At 36.4% G+C, this 15302-nt stretch overlaps 1 protein-coding gene and 1 non-coding gene across 2 annotated transcripts in view; both read right to left on the reverse strand.

The window, feature by feature from the left end:
- Window positions 1-15302, reverse strand: part of LOC139961129 (IgGFc-binding protein-like) — an 88995-nt gene that overhangs the window by 71710 nt on the left and 1983 nt on the right. The window contains exons 2-8 of the mRNA XM_071960069.1: window positions 8071-8439; window positions 7309-7542; window positions 6920-7045; window positions 5856-6020; window positions 2396-2530; window positions 869-979; window positions 172-291 (exon numbers count right to left, since the gene is read on the reverse strand). Coding sequence (XP_071816170.1) covers window positions 172-291; window positions 869-979; window positions 2396-2530; window positions 5856-6020; window positions 6920-7045; window positions 7309-7542; window positions 8071-8439 — 1260 coding nt within the window. The remainder of the gene's footprint in view (window positions 1-171; window positions 292-868; window positions 980-2395; window positions 2531-5855; window positions 6021-6919; window positions 7046-7308; window positions 7543-8070; window positions 8440-15302) is intronic.
- On the reverse strand, window positions 9061-9133 carry Trnay-aua (transfer RNA tyrosine (anticodon AUA)). The gene has a single exon. It is a non-coding gene; the product is annotated as a tRNA-Tyr (tRNA).

The following is a 15302-nucleotide window of genomic DNA, read 5'->3' on the forward strand; positions in this document are numbered from 1 at the left end:
TCTCACTGTCTTCATTCTAACACTTGTCAAAGTCTAAAAATAACTTGGCAGGTCACAAAAGGCGGAAAGGGTACTTCTCAAACCATCACGTAATTTGAGGATGAAAGATGAAAACTTCCATTTGTGATTTTGTCAAGTGCAAGCTATCCAGTTATAAACCAATTGTCTCACCTATCTCACAATCTTTTCCCTTAAATCCTGGTAGACACAGACAAGAGTAATCATCATCATTGTTGCCTTCGACACAAGTAGCTCCATTTTCACATGGGTCAGAGGCACATTGTAGCATTTCTGGAAATATTGAGAAATCAAGCTGTTCTGAAAGAGGTTTGACTAAATCAAATCATTATCACATAGGTCTGGAAATTGATGATATAAAAGACTCTTAATAGAATTCATGATATCTCATAATTTCAAAAGTAACTAGAGGAACACTGTGCAGTTTTCCACCATAGAGAAATACAGCGAAATGGCTAGGCTGAAGGCTATAGATCTATTTGCTTGTGCCCCTGTGATGTTTACAAGTTAAACATTGACCTCTGGTGATCTGCAATGTTCTTTATCCTCCCAATAAAAGGCATTTTCATGAATATCATTAAACATATGACTCATCCTTTCATAGTCTGAGATATTACATATGATTTTCATCCCTGTGGCTTGCTAACCAGAACTTTTAACAAGTAGCATTTATTCTGGCCATCGATTTCAGCACACGTTCTGTGTGTACTGCCTGGCTTTTGGGGATATTGTGTTTAAAAAACAAACCATTGCTCACGTTTGCACACATGCTGCCTTGTAAATCTCTAGCTCATGCTTGTGTCGAGTATAGTAGTTAAATAAATGCATGCATACATCATTATTTGCAAACCTTGACAGAGATCTCCTGTGAAGCCATCTTTACAGGTGCATGTGAACCCATTATCAGTATCAAGACAAGCTGCACCATTCATACAATGATTATGCCGGCAAGAAACAGGCTCTGTAACCAAAGAACATAATTTAATACACTCAGTCTGAGAATTGCTACCGATGCATGCATTGTAGGAATCACATACTCTGAACAAACATGCATGAGAGTATTGATATGATAATGACCAAAGATGGTCTGAACGTTTCTGGTAGAGAACCTTTGTAGACTAGCCAAGTCAAAAAACATTTCCCTTTACAGCAAATAGGCCTACTGTATACACTTGATTGCCATGGTTAGAATTAGAAAAACATGGCAATTATGTTTCAAGCCTAGCCAAACATGGGCATGCATGTACACATCCTGACACACGTGCACATTTACCAGCCACCATCTGCATGGTAAAGATAACAATTGTGGCAAAACCCAATGACCATCAGGGCTTAATCCTTAATTGCTACAAAGAAATGTTATTATGCATTCATGGTCATTGTGGTCATTGCCAATGATAGACTGAACAAAGTCTCTGTGTATGAAAATCTCCTATGAGTAGACGAATATGACTGCATCAAACGGGGACTTAATATAATCCACTGTTTGTGTTATTTTTGTGATCCGCCCAGCGGAACCCAAAACGTCACAGCCAAAACGGCGCTTCAAACCAAACCGATCCCCACAGAAACTAAACTTTTAGCAAAAACAACTTCCCAACCCCAACCCACATCCAAAGTTCTAGAAGTACTATAAAAGTGAAGAACATACAATCAAAAACCCGCCCACTATGCCCCACCGCCAATTCGAATACCAACGGCCCGGGAAAGGTAATGACAAACGGTGAAAATCCGCCTCCATTTGAAGCCATTAGGTCTATTCTCCTTGTATTGAACTGCAGTATGAAAGCATATTAATAACAGTTACTGCCTTATTTGTGTTTACTGCCTTAGTCTACATCCTCTCATACCAATTTGCGGGCTAATGAATATGAGGTGACAATATGTTTATGTAGTAGAGAGTAAAATGGTTAACTATTGCACAAGGACTCACGGTGCTCATATCAATTAGAACGGTGTACTCGTAAAATTGTGATCGTAATACAGTCTATGTCTGCTAAATCTTCAAAGGCATCTGTAGGTTCAATGTGCTAATGGATAGCCAGTGTCACGGAAAGGTAGGCGACGCCCTGGCAAATGGCTAGTAACAGTCCCATACTCTACGGCCTCTTCCATCACGACTGATAAATTATTCTTATACTTTTATTTCCAGACGATGTCATTTGGAAAATAAATTATACTGCTTCTCAGCTAGTTGATGTGGTAATTTACATTCAGACACATTAAAATGTCTTCTTTTTTTTTGGTGATTGTATACTCTTGCTCTCACACCTTGATAATACCAGAATGTGAGACATACATGCACGGTTACAGTGACACTTGGCATATATATTCAACCTTCGATATCGGAACCAAAAAGCAGATGAGAAAGACTTACCATTACAATTTTCACCAGTCCACCCAACTTGGCAAGCAGGAGGGCTACATATTCCCATTCTGTTGTCACAGGACCCTCCATCTGCACAGTGACAGGTCTGTTTACAGTCAGCGCCAAAAGATCCAGCAGGACAACCTGTACGTAAAGCACAAATTAACTGCGTAACGACTGATATATTTTACTCCAAGGTACCAACCTATTGTTTGCAATAGCTCTATGTTTATGACAACTACAAGTACTACCTAAGCCTATGTATCTTCATGTTTACATTTGTCTTACTGCTCTCTTTTTTTGGGGGGGGAGGGGTACGTGGGGGTGGGGGTATTCAAACTTTAGGGTCTAATTCCCCAACCTTATAACACCCTCTGTCACGTTCACTTCAGAACTGGCAAATTAGAAATTGTCCATGAGGATCGGTTTATTGACGTGGACTTTGCATAGCAGTACTGATTGTAGGATGCTTGCCAGTTTTAGTAACAAACTATCAAATTACTTTTAACGGGTATATATGATGGCAGACAATTTAAAAGTTATATTGAAGAGAACATTTGCTGGAAGTTTCTTCCTCTACAATTGATAAACACATCTTCATTGCAGTTATGACCAGGATATTAATTCTTCAAATTTTGTGATGTTGTGAAAACCTCTGGCAATTGCAGAATGATGTTATCACAATAATTGAGCTGGAAATCTTGTTGTTATTCTTGATAATAATCCAATGCTTTATCTTTTGCATTTTGAAGGCAATTAAGAACATTGACAGCTAAACACTTCCAAAATGCAACATATTCCAAGGATAAATCAACAAGAAAATAATCGGAAGTAAACATTTTGAAGAAAGTCTGATATGGTTACATCTACTGTGGTTCTCATGTCCCATGGCCGGTTATGAAGCCTACGACAAGCCAAATAGCTTTAAGTAGTACAACAAATACTTTTTTCTGACCGAACCATGTTTTTCCTCTGAGCAAATAAATAATTGCTTTGAAAATGTAAGATATGGCATACATTCTATTTATAATGCGTTGCGAAAATAAAATTGCATTTGTCGGCCAGAAACTTAATTTGGCATCTCAAAGCACAACCTCAAAGCCTATTAAGCATGACTCTAACATTGCAAAGAAAGGTTACTTGCCTCATGCTCTGTAGCTGAGCGCGCAGATAAAGGAGGCTTGTTCATGCGCGGATAAAGGGGTTTGTGCGAAACCTCTACCTCCCCCTCCCCACCCCATTTCACACAAACACTCTTAACCATTCCAGCTTACACCCATGATATGCCTAACTCAGGCTGGTGCTGAAAGTTTCATTACGTCTTTCTGAGAGCACCTCTAGACGTCCTACAACGATTATAGGTCCACTCTGTCCTTTATGAAGTCCTGGGTCCGCCCCTGTTTTTTACACGTTACGAAAGCTAAAACTTTGTATGATCGTGATAAGGAAGCTTTAGTGGGCCTGAAGTGCCAACATGTTAGCTATCCAGCGATGGGTGGCTTTTACCGAGTATTTCTAAAAAAAATTGTACATATACTTTATTTTGACAATTTAGTGTTTACGTCAATTGGGTAATTATATTAATTGGGTATGCTTTTAGTTTTGTATGCAGCATCTGTTGCAACATATTTATTCAACCTCATACTGTTATGGTTTTCGTTCATTTATCAGATTGTGCTACCGTCGGTTATGCAAAGCAAGCTGTCATTTAAAGTAGGTCTTGCCGTTGATCCTGTGGTTCAGTGCTATATGGATACTAAAATCCCACTCGAACAATAGACTCATTAGCCTGAACTTAACATGTAAGTAGAATAAAAATGATAAAGTCCCTTTAATGGTGAAAACATCCTGTACATATATAGTCGTAGGAACAGGAGATGCGGCAATTTGTCGCTGGAACGTGTCCCCTACCTTGAAAAGTGGCACATGTATGTTTCTGTCGCTAACTTATTCAACCAAACAAAGGGATGTAAGTGCTAAATCATTTAACTGGATCCTTTGTATTGCATAAGGAGACCGAACAATAAAATGTACAACTCTGGTTTATAAACTTCATAATACGTCTAATGTTCCATATCTTCTCCAAATTTCGTCAAAATGTCTTAAGGCAAAACTAGTGAAACTTAGCAAAGTAGCATTGTTGACATGAAGTAGCCGTCGTAACAGCTATATTGTTTCGGTGTATTTCGTCGTCCAAGGGAGCGCCCAGTTGTGATTCCCAGGGAAACATATATATATATATATATATATATATATATATATATATATATATATATATATATATATATATATATATATATATATATGGCTAATTATTTAGCATTCATTTACAGTTGACTACCGGTGGATTCCGCCAAAGAAGTGGGTATTCTTATTTAAGGTTAACGTCGAATTTCATATAATAACTTCGATCATGTCTTTAGAGTTTATGTTTGCGGGCCTTACAGTAGGCCTAAGCAGTGAAGGCTAAGTAATGAATCATCAGAGTATACTCTACAACTGTGTCTACCCAGCTGTATTTGCAGGGTGGGTCAGCTGTACCATTCCCGGGATGGGGGTCGTGCGTGTGTGTATTTGCGTGTTATTTTTGTCAGTATCATTTGGTTTAGCGAGCCCTGGAAGGTCAGATCATTCAGTTTTGTTGATTTTGGGTTGGCTAGGTTGTATATGTGTTCTTTGTATAACTAGTAGACTGTTTGCTCGTGGAGTGTTAGCACGTGGAGTGTGAGGTCAGCGGTTAACGCCGGTGCCTTCCAATCATAAGGTCCCCGGTTCCAGTCACTCCAAGATTAATGTATGTCGTCCAGTTACAGAGTTGTTGACAATTCATAATTATGGACGTTAAATATGAATGTAATAGACTGACTTCGGTCAGCTTGCGGCTTTGATAAACCAATGAGGCATCTTCGCGAGTTCCTGCTTGCAGGAGGATCTAAAATACATACATATATAAGTACTAGATTGTTATTGTGTTATTGTTTATCACAGGAAATAACTACGGCGCGGAAAGTTTACAAAATGATGGCGCTCTTTTTAAATAATTATTTTCATTATTTTCATTACTTCTTTCTAATACAGATTGTATTAAAATTTATACAAAGCGGAAACTACTAGTAAGAATATTTCTTTGCTCCGTGCGCCAATATAATTACAATCATTTGGTTAAGACCCAAAGCTCCACCGGATTTCTGTCCCTCACTGTACGTTTGGTTAAGCTTCCTACGCGACTGCTGTAGAACTTGATACTTTACATACTGATCATAAATAATTTTACTAAAAATAAGAAAGGCGAGAAGTTGCTTATGTTTTAATATTCGCTATCAACTATCAATCTGTCAGTTTAGTTCATTATTTACAACTACTTTGTGCTCAGTTTCTTTAGTTAACCTACCGCTTTCTAATACCTTATCTTCTATGTGTGTTTTACCATGCAACGAAAGTGGATTTTGACCTTGCCTTTTTTTCTTACCATTCTTGCAGTCTAAGCCGTTGAATCCAGGGGCACATGAACAACCATACGGATCTTCGAGACAGAACAGTTGTCCTTTACAGTCCGGATTGAACCCAAGATCCACTAGCTCTGGGTCGCCACAGTTGTACTGGCAATTTTTACCGAAGCAATTTGGTCCACTCACTGGTGTGCAATAAAAAAGAGTATAATTTCATGATTATCTATTTGTATGACACTGTGACCAAAACTAAAGAGAGACGGACAAGGGGACTGTAGTCCCTGGGCCAACTGGAAACTCGGAGAAGTAAGAGATAGACTTGTGTGCTCTGTACACTCCCATTCATAGTACTTTAAAATTTAAAAAAAAAAATGAGGGAGATTTCAGGAAGGGTATTTTGTGTCAGATTTGGCTATCGAATTAACTCTCTGTGACAAAATGTGTGGAGAACATTTTATCTTAAACACGAAATTGTAAACTTGCCAAACCAATTACAATAACAAATATATTCCTATCACGAATTTCTGTACACACATATATACGCACCAACACACACATAACTTTAGACACCCATTTCAAAAATGTCCACCCCCTGCTAGTTTATAACTTTGTGTTACCCCTATTAAGTCTGACCAACCCACCAAGTTTCAGTTGTAGCAACCCAATGGGTGAAGTGGGCAACAATTTTAGCACCAATTTCGCAAATTACAATATCTCATCCCCACTACACTACATGTAATGGATGGGGGGGGGGAGTCTGAAATTCAAACAATTATGAGGAAGTACACTTGAAATGCTGATTTCAAAATTCTTCATGTCAAAACAAATTTGAAATATTATTTAGGGTCACGTGTTAAACTATTAAAAATAGATGTTTTAAACATTAGGCTAAATTTATAAGAATATATGTCTCGAGTACTAGAATACATTTATAAGAAAAGATATCTCAAATATTATACTACATTTGTACGAATAAATGTCTCGAACATAATACCACAGTTATAAGAATAGATGTCTCGAACATAATACTACATTTATACGAATGGTGCCTTGAACATTAGACTAACTTTTTACTAATACTTACAAACTTCACAGCGTTCACCGGAGAAGCCTGGAGGGCAGATACAACTACCATCACCTCGACAGACGCCACCATTATAGCAAATGCAGGACACTTCGCAGTTGTCACCAATCATATTGCTGGGACAATCTTTGGACGTGAAAAAAGTGGATCATGTATCACAAATACATTTTACTTTCGACTTGTTGATGATGTTATATAACCCCTTATCGATGCTGTGTCAGACAGGTCTATTTACGAGCAGTTAAATCAAATGGCGATTGTTTTTCAACTTTCTGTTTTTCAACGATTGTTTTCAAACTTTCAGTTTCTCAACTCTTGATCTAGAGAGTCAAACTCAGCACCGAATTATTTTGAATAACCGAAAATATATGTAAGAATAAGATACTTACTACGAACAATTACTCTCATAATTGCATGTGGTTTGTTTCGACTCATATAGCATTCATACACGCCACTGTCTTGCGGTGTTACACTTGTCAGAGTAACAGAAGTCATTCTTTTCCACTTTTTTTGTTCTACTCCGTCTTTTCTCCAATTCACCTTTTTGGATTTGGTACTAACTGCTAGTGTTAAATCTTCGCCCTTATTAATAGTTTTCGTCCAGAAATCTCTTGGGCGAATTTCTGTAAACGACGCAGAAGAAACATCTTATGATTGAAAAGGTGAGGAAAAATACACTGGATGAATACATTACGACGAAATACCAGAGATGATTGTCTTCCAATGTTTATTGTCTGGAGTTTGAACATTTGCATATATCACGTACATGTATAGACGTAGCTGTACACATGCCACAATAAAGGTTGGTGTGGTAACCCGATAGACATGTTATAGCATATAGTTTTAGGTATTCCACGTTATGAGTTGTTGTGATAACCCGATGTTATTCAACAACTGAAAACTGATTGGACAATTGTCAAAGAAATTGAACGAAATTGAACGTGAATGTCTTTGCTTCTCCAAAACTATTATTATGTTCGGGCTTTGAAAACTGGCAATACTTTATTTGAAACTCATTTTTCTGTTAATAGAATAATGAGCTGTGACCCTGCTCTTGTGAAACAAGTCTTTTGTAACTTACAACCCGTGCGCGTTTAATAAAAATAATGGGCTGTGCCCCTGCTCTTGTGGAACAAGACGTGTGTACTTACTGGCCGTGCGTATTGTCACAGGAACTGCTATTACCACCTGTTCGAGCCCTTCTCCTGCTTTGCAAGCATATATTCCATTTCGTCTAGATTCTGGTGATTTCTTCCCTGTCCTCTCTAGAGATCGTACTGTAACACCTGTCATTTCATTTTTAGTAACCTTTCCTCGTGGCATCTTACTTTGAAATTTGCCAGTAGACTGATATCTTTTGAAGATGACCGGGAAGGTATTCTCAGCTGTTGAGATTAGATTCACTTTACTTTTAGGTTTGTAAGCTGCTGCATTGAGGATGCACGTAAAATCGTCCGGAAAGGATGGTGATGCCGCATTTTCTTCTCTCTTTGCCAGGTGGTCATTGGTATTACGATATCCTTTGGTACAACAGAAACGAAATCTGCGATTAGTTATGTATAGATATACATGTTAGGGACAGTCGTTTGCTATTCTTTCGGGAAGATTGCGCTTTACATGTGTTGAATTTTTTGTCGGATACGTAGATGTTGAGCAGCTTATAGTTTCATCGCCAGAAAGCTGTTAAATATCTCTTCGAATATTTAATGTTGGTCTCTCTGGCGATAATTAGTTTCATGGTTCGACTCCATAACGGAAATTTGAATGCGCCAATACGGTAAGGTATCCAACTACGTGAAACTAATAGTGGCAATGTTTTTTCATTGACACGCAATCGTTTGGTAATAAACGAAAGATGTCTATCATTAATTTTAAGTATTCTATCATTACGATAAAAGTTAATAGCAACTGACTTGACCGTGACTATACAACTGTTTGAGGTTTTCAACAGGGGAAAGTGTAGGCATGTTATACTGCACCTTTCCTATGCATGGACACACTCACATACATACACATACACACATTGTTACCGTATATACAGTATGTAAGTTAGATGAATCTTTGTATATATATATATATATATATCTATATAATTGAAAACGTTATGAGTTGGACAATTTAGAACAGTAAAGAAAACTTATAGCCTCCACCGGGATTCGAACCCGGGCCTCCCGCTTTATATGCGGGCACCATAACCAACTAGGCTATGGACGCTGATTGTATGTCCAGAGGTTCGAAACCGGTAAGGAAGGTCGTAATTCAACTGTAGGCGTTTGTCACCTGTATCGAACAATACTAGTTCTGTTTTTGGTGACATATTGGCCTTACTCTATAGAGATCGGTTTCGGTTTCGTTTTCGAACCTCTGTCCGCATATAAAGCCCGGGTTCGAGTCCCGGTGAAGGCTGGAAGTTTGTTTGTATGTATGTATATGCTGGAATAACCATCACGAGAATTGAAATACCATAGTTACAATACTTTTATCGCAGAGTTCCGTAAAGTATGCATATCATATGTATAAATTTATTTCTCCACAATTGTCTCGTATATGTCCTTCAAATATAACCTTTTATAATTTTTACCATTGGTGTGAGAACTCAGTAGGGGCAAAGAGGCTGGACGGTCTCGTTTTAATTCCAAATTGGGTAGGCTAGAAATTTTCTGCATTTCTATAGTAATACTATAGAAAAATAGTTAGTAGAAATGTCCTTCCTAGTATTGCTCGATAATACAACTGGATCTATTCAATTGGCCATATATAGTACCAAGTATAATTACAGTTTTCCATATTACAGACGAAACAGCTTTACTGAGCATTACTATCATATATACTGCTTAAACTGCCAGTTCATTTACAACTTGTAAACACGAAGATTGTTACAACAGAAGTATGCTCATTACCATATTGAGCCAAAGAAGCGGGTCTATAAGAGGAAGAGATTGATTAACGAAATATGTACAACACCGCCTTTATCACCATTAACAAACTTGGTATTTTAAGCTGCATGGTTTCAGTTTACCTAGCATTACATTTTTTAAGCTTCCTTTGTCTTTTTTTGGTGAATTATTTGTCAATCGTTAATACGTTATTGGCGATTTCAATGCAATATTTGAATTAGACAATACTTTGTTTCCGGCAGAACAACTCTCTCCTTTGGTAGTTTTCTAGTATGTTTCCGAACTCTATTGTTAGCACCCCAACATATTTAATTGGGTTATTTAATAAAGAAAAACGTGTCAGGAGTTATACGCAAACGACCTTAAATAAAACTGTAATATCATGCCTCTGTAAAACCATAACTTGATGCAAAGTGAGCAAGTCTATGGAATATATTCATCGGCTGTTTAGGGAAACATACATTTGTTGGCTTTGGTTACTTCAAGCAGTAGGTTTCCGGTTGTATATATATAAACAAAATTCAAAATTTGCCCAAGCACAGATACCACGTAAATTTCTGGTTGAAAACAACGTGTTTTTAAAGTTTGACACAGTAGTATCTTAGACATGCACATGTTAGAAACCATGGTTATGATCACGTTGCGTAAAATCTTCATCTGTAAATGAAAACGAGCTCTTGCAAGTTTTAGCAATTTTGATATTCCCAGGTGTTGGAATATAAACATAAGCAGAGGATATCAGTCTGCAGACGGTTTCAAATTCATAGAATTCCTAAAGGTTTGTAGACTGTAATGTAAACTATAATTGCTGGTAAGGAGTATTATAATACATTGTATATTAACCAAATGAGAATCATTGTCTTTGACCTTGCATCTGAAACCTGAGCCGCATAACTCTGTAAAGTGAAGGTACAAAAGTATTTTGCTCGTAGAGATCGTTTACAGGAATCCATTCCTTAAGGATACTGGCAAAAAAATAACGCTTTCCATTTTATCTTTGAAATGAAATTTGGAACTTTCCAGCTTTTGGAAAGTACAATGTTTTAGGACTTTCGAACAGAATATTCAAATTGACAAAAATCAACTCAAATAGCTACTTTCTACAATGTGAACAGGTTCGCGAGAGGCGCTATAGTTTTGTCAGATGCACAAAATTATATACAAAATATATACCTGGGTAGTCCGGTTCATTTAAGCAATTTATTTGACATAGGGACAGGTACCGGGCATTGTGCAAGTGTCTGGCACTGCGCAGAAGTGTACCAAGGGCACTGCGAGGAGGTTGGGCACTACAAGGGTGTCGGGCACTGCACATAAGGTTGGACACGGCTTGACACGTGATTTATAAAATGGCGCTATTCTATATCAATGTAAATAAACTTAGATCATCAATTGACAATCTTGGATTTTCGGTTGATATTATAAGTTTTATTCGAGAATCCAAGTTTGTCAGTCAAAAATTCAGGATCAGTCGTAAATTCTCGATAAACCTGGTTTATTCATCGATTAACCTTGATTCTTGACTGATAAACATATATTTCTAACCGCTTAACAGGGTTTTTGTATTAATTGGACATTTGGCTTGCCATACACGTTGTTTTTACAAACCCCACGGACGATGCCTCTAAATGTAACTGACGTTATCTAGGCTATTTAATTACAACATGTTTCTGACCGTATAATGAATATTTCATTTCATTGAAATGATCGAGATTGATTCAAAGGTTTATAGAAAAGGTTTGTTGACTGTAATGTAGACTATTATTGCTGGCAAGGGGTATCATAATACCATATTAACCAAATGAGAACCATTGTCTTTGAGCTTGCATCTGAAACCTGAGCCGAATAACTCTGTAAACAAATTAGTGAAAGTACAAAAGAAAGTTTAACGTACAGACGGTTTTACAATAATCCATTCCAAAAAGCAAACTGGCAAAAAATCGCGCTTTCCATTTAAACTTTGAAATTAGATTCGGAACTTTCAAACTTTTGGAAAGTACAACGTTTTAGGACTTTCGAACAGAATATTCAAATTGACAAAAATCAACTCACATAGTTACTTTCTACAATGTGACAGGTTCGCAAAAGGCGCTAATTTTGTCAGAAACACAAAAGTGTGCCGCTTGTTTCAAGACTAAAGCTCAACCGGTTGCAACAGTGCGTCGATTATATACCTCGTGTCCGGTTCATTTGAGTAATTTATTTGAAATACGGACAGGTACCGGGCATTGCGCATGTGTCTGGCACTGCGCAGAAGGTTGGACACGGCCTGCCATTGCCTATGATCTATACAATGGTACTACTTTATATATAGATGTGGATAAACTTGGATTATCAATCGAAAATCTTGGATTTTTGGTTGATATTACAAGTTTTATTCGAGAATCCAGGTTTATCAGTCGAAAATTAAGGATCAGTAGAAAATTCATTATCAGTCGAAATTATTGATAAACCTTGATTCTTGACTGATAACCCTAAATTTCCAACCACTTAACAGGGGTTTTTATTGGACATTTGGCTTGCCCTACACGTTGTCCTTACAAGCCCGTCGGACGATGCCTCTAAATGTAACTTACGTAATTACGTAATTTCTTATTTCTCTTTAATCAGAAATACTCAGAATAAGAGAGAATTGTTTCTTTTAGGTGAAAGTCAGTGTTTGGAGGGGTACGAAGCAGAAATTTATTTGTTAGGTGACTACATTGATGACACGTTAAAAGGGGGAACTTGAGCGTATTAGATAAACGCGACTAAAAGTTATATGATAAGATCTCGAGCACAATGGATTGAAGAAGGAGAAAATCCATCAATTTCTTTTCTCAACTTAGATAAAAGGAATAATTGCGTAAATACGTTGATAAGCCATCTCACAAACGGTGATAATACAGATATTTTTGACCAAGAGAGAATTGCGAGGAGTATGAGTTGTATAAATCACTATATGCTCAAATGAGGCTAATTTAAATGATATGGATCTCCAAGGAAAACTTTCTCATCTCATAAGGTTTATCTGACCATGGAGGGCCCTTTGTGTTATGATGAAGTTTATAATGCTTTAAAGAGCATGAAAAATAACAATCCCGGTTAAATTACTGTAGAATTTGTAAGTTTTTCTGAAATGAATTGGGTTGGTTTTTAGTTCGTTCATTAAATTGTGGTCATAAAAATTGGTCAGATGTCTGTTAACTCAGAGACATTTTTTTACCATCTTTCATTCAAACTTTGAATTCAATGTACAATTTTGTTTTTTCCATTTTCGTAAATAAACAATAGCTATTTCTTAAATAGCGACCATAATTGTGATATTAAAGCGATCGATTAACCAAGTATATTAGATATAACCAATATCGAAATACATAATAAGAAATACATAATTCAAATACGAAATACATATTTCCCACGTAGCAGATAATCAAGGTATAACTGAATCAGGACAAATATATAGTGACTCCGTAAACCTAAACACCAAAAAGAGAAGTACAACTAGAAAATGTTGCGTAAAGGTTATTATAAGAAATGGGAGAGCGAGTTTCGCACTTAAGAAGATATTTCTCCACCTGTAGTAAGAATTTAAACTGATTGAAGAATGCATTTGTATTTGAAATACCACTGTTCATTTTTTCCTGATAAATATAATACTTCATATGAAAGATAAGGAAATTCATAGGGTGTTTGACTTGAAGACGATAACCAAAACATATATCTTGCTTAGAAAAAACAAATTGTCTATTTAATATTTTCTGCTCAACATTTAAAATAAAGTTGGCGGTAATTTTACACTAGGAGGTATATTATGTTACTCAGAGACATGGTATTATTATTTTAATTCTGAAGGGGGATAAACCTAGGAATTTCTTTTTAAAATAGGTGACCTATCTCCTTTCTTAATATTATATATAAAATTGCAAGTTTGTGTATTGCTAATCATTTTAAGAATGTGCTACCTCGTTTGATATCTTTTGATCAAAGGGGTTTAAGGTCGATGTATCGGCAATTGCATTCGTGTAACTTACGATATAATGTTTGATTTTTGCTATTGACTTAAGAAGGCTTTGGATTCAGTATCCCTGTCTTTTATAAGGAAGGTTTTACTCCTTTTCAACTTTGGTTCTTCGATTTTGTGATGGCTCGACTCTGTATGTTATCGCCACTGAATTCAGAAAGGAATTATTCTTATCAATGATTTGATTAATGAGAAAGGTTCTTTGTATAATTTTGACCTCTTTGCTAAAGTTTTATCTGTTGCGTGTAACTTTCTTGAATATTACGGTATAATTGCTGCAATAAAATCCTCGTGGAACGTTTTTTTTTTAATACCGATCATAAGCTTGATAATTCAGTAAATAGTTTTGTTTATGTCACACTTTGTGACCGTAACTTGTGCTGTTAGTCTGTCTATGACAAAATGTTGAACTCGACTTTAAACATAAATCTTATTCAAAATAGTGTGAGAACCTGAGTGTTTTAGAGGATTCTTGGTCTTTATATTGCTCCGTTCCATTTCTTTGAACAAATGACGTACGGCTAAGGTGGTTTCAATATAGAATACTTCACAGGATCATCCCTACTAATAAATATCTTAATATTATATATGTCATAGATAATAGTTTTTGTGTCATTGACACAGAAACAATCCAACATATCCTTTATGATTGTAGTTTTGTAAGAATGATTTGGAAGAATTTACATTATCGTTTGAAAACACGGGAGAAACAAATACGTATATTGTTCTCTTTGGTGGGGATTTTCCCGCGAGTTAAACTTAATAATAATATTAGTAAATAATCATATTTTTCGATCAAATATGATGAAGAAAATATCATCAGTTCTTTCCTTACTAGATTATTTTAAATATTAATTTAAATTTAACTAATATAATATTTAAATAAAATAAAACTGTTAACAAACTGCTTATCCACTAGAGAGCATGGCAGGATCTTCTTCAGAGGCTAAATGACAAGTAACAGTAACAGAAGGGACAGAAACACGCACGGAATACAGACAAGTTAATGAGCATGGTGAACACAAAGGGATAGATTTAAGGAGATTAGTAGACAAGGGACGGAGAGAAAAAAGCAACAGGGGAAGAGAAGAGGTAGGAGATAAACAGTGGAGGGACAAACAGAGGATTAAGGGAGGCGGGTAGGGAATAAACTTATTTATTTTCTGTACCTTCTGTTACTGTTACATTTATCCTCTGAAGAAGATCCTGCTAGGATCGAAACGTCAGGCCAACTTACTTTTACACATATTATATTTTTAAGCAGAATATGAAAGTAATATTTGGGGGAGATGTTGACAGCCGTGGTCTTATCTATTAGGTTTAGATATATAGTTTTTGGACATTATTAATCTTAATAAGAGTATCACAGTAATTTGTACTTTGCCGATGGGGTTGAAATAGTTTTTCTTGTTCAATAATTTTGTATGGTATTTGTCTGTATGTGTATGTCATGAGACAAAAACGGCACGAGTTAAAATCCCAA

This window comes from Apostichopus japonicus, chromosome 1 (genome assembly GCF_037975245.1).
Source record: "Apostichopus japonicus isolate 1M-3 chromosome 1, ASM3797524v1, whole genome shotgun sequence".
Lineage (NCBI taxonomy): Eukaryota > Metazoa > Echinodermata > Holothuroidea > Aspidochirotida > Stichopodidae > Apostichopus > Apostichopus japonicus.